Genomic DNA, 1,860 nt, shown 5'->3' with positions numbered 1-1,860 from the left:
GGGAATACATCTCAGAGAACAGGGATCACACTAAAACAAGCAAAGGAATGAAAAAAAGGTGACCCTACTCATCATCCAAGAAAATTCCAGAAATTCTGAAAATTCTGTGGAAAAAAAGAAGATAAAAAAAGTTTTTCTCAGTAGTGAGTTCTCTTGTTACAAGAGTGAGGTTAGGATTTTTTTCCTCTTCGGTTTAAGCATTAACCAAAGGAAATGGCGTGTGCATCATTATTTAACACACTTGCAGCTGGCACAGCCTCATTGGATGGTTTTCTGCCACTCAGATCTGCTTCACCCCCTCCAGAGGCTGGCCCTGACCCTATCCCTGTAAGAAAGCCTTAAGGAGAGCAGTGACAATGTGGTTGCTAAGCGCTTTCTTCCTGGCAGCTGTTTTTTCCTGTATGTGCCCTGCTCATCCTGCTGCCTGCACTTCCACTGGTGGCAAAGGGTATGCTCTGTTATCTCAGCTTCATGCCTCTAATTTTTCTCTTTTTTTGCCACAGGTGGCTCTGCACAAGACTTGCAGCAAACCCCCATATCCATCACAAAGCCAGAAGGCAGAACAGTGCTAATCAACTGCCACATCTTCAGTTCCGATTTTAGTAACATTTTCATTCACTGGTACCGAAAGAGGGCCAATGCAGCTCCAGAACGTGTTGCCTACATGTCCTCCAGGATTTTCCTCGAAAACCAGTCAGATGAGGGAAAGTTTAGTATTGAGAAGGATCTCAGCAAATCTATCTGCACCCTGACAGTGAGCAAAATAACTCTGCAAGACTCCGCCACCTACTACTGCGCTAGGTGGGATGCACAGCAGCAGAAAGCCATAGGGGACCTGCACAAAGACTGCTCTGCTTTCGAAATCAGATCCTGCAGTGTTTGACAGCATGCAGGAACATCACCACCCTGCATATATGGGTGATACTTATCAGTAGTCACTCCCATCTTAATGCTTATGATATAATGACTCTGTCTTATAGGCAAGGATCTGTTACACTGGGCAACACCTGAAAAGACTGTTCCAAGAAAGGATAGCGAAGACCTTTTACAACGGAAAATGGCAAACTGAAGCAGGGATATGGAAGTGGTAACACAGCACTGCTAAGCCAGACAGCTGTGAGGAGAGCCAAAGTGAAATTTCGCTTATGTGGTATTCACAGTGGTATTCACAACCCCATGTCCATGCAAGTGGTTTTTTTGTTCTTTCATTAGAGATATGTCTGCACTACAGGACCTGACACAAATTCATGTATTTATCACAGGGACAATAGAACAATATGAATTTTTTGTACTAGCTGTGAGATGAGATTTATTTGTGAACACTGCTATTGACAAAGGCCTAAAAACGATCCAGAGGATTCTCTCTTTCGGGTCAGAAAATATGACGTTTTTCTCAGAGAAGCGTATGATGTGTGGTGGCTGCTATCCAAGGGACCATCTGCTGTAAAGTCTTTGCAAGGCATTTTTTCAGCGCTCTGAAATGAGGGAAAGTACAAGAAAAAGCAGGGGGCAGCAAATAGCTGGCTGGTGGAAATGCATGCTTCACCCTGACTTTGCCACAGCCACTGGGACTCTCTTGCAATAGAGCCACCAGCTGTATTTTTCCTATTTGGTCCTACAGCCCTGTTATCAAGGAAGGCAGGCACTTACATCCAGTACATGCCCAACCACCTCGCTGTTGTCAGGTCACTACTGCCAGAGGAACTCCTTATTTCATGCAATAACCTGAGAGAGTTAGTTAAAGGAACACAGGGATCTTCAAAAGAAATGGATCATGGCTAGTCAGTGCAGTTGGATGTTTATGTGGCATTTTATGTATTGGTAACCCTCAGCACACAGTGAAATTACCAGCTGCATGTT

General features: G+C 44.2%; 1 gene segment (V, D, J or C); it reads left to right on the top strand.

Moving 5' to 3' along the window:
- The first annotated feature begins 333 nt into the window (after positions 1 to 333).
- On the top strand, positions 334 to 1,608 carry LOC116785207. The segment is given in 2 exon segments: positions 334 to 399; positions 504 to 1,608. Coding segments are annotated over 2 exon segments (423 nt in total).
- Positions 1,609 to 1,860: the final 252 nt, after the last annotated feature.

The sequence above is a fragment of the Chiroxiphia lanceolata genome, chromosome 1 (genome assembly GCF_009829145.1).
Source record: "Chiroxiphia lanceolata isolate bChiLan1 chromosome 1, bChiLan1.pri, whole genome shotgun sequence".
In the NCBI taxonomy this organism is placed as follows: Eukaryota; Metazoa; Chordata; class Aves; order Passeriformes; family Pipridae; genus Chiroxiphia; species Chiroxiphia lanceolata.
Note: the sequence above shows the minus strand (reverse complement) of the source record. Positions and strands in the feature narration are given on the sequence as shown.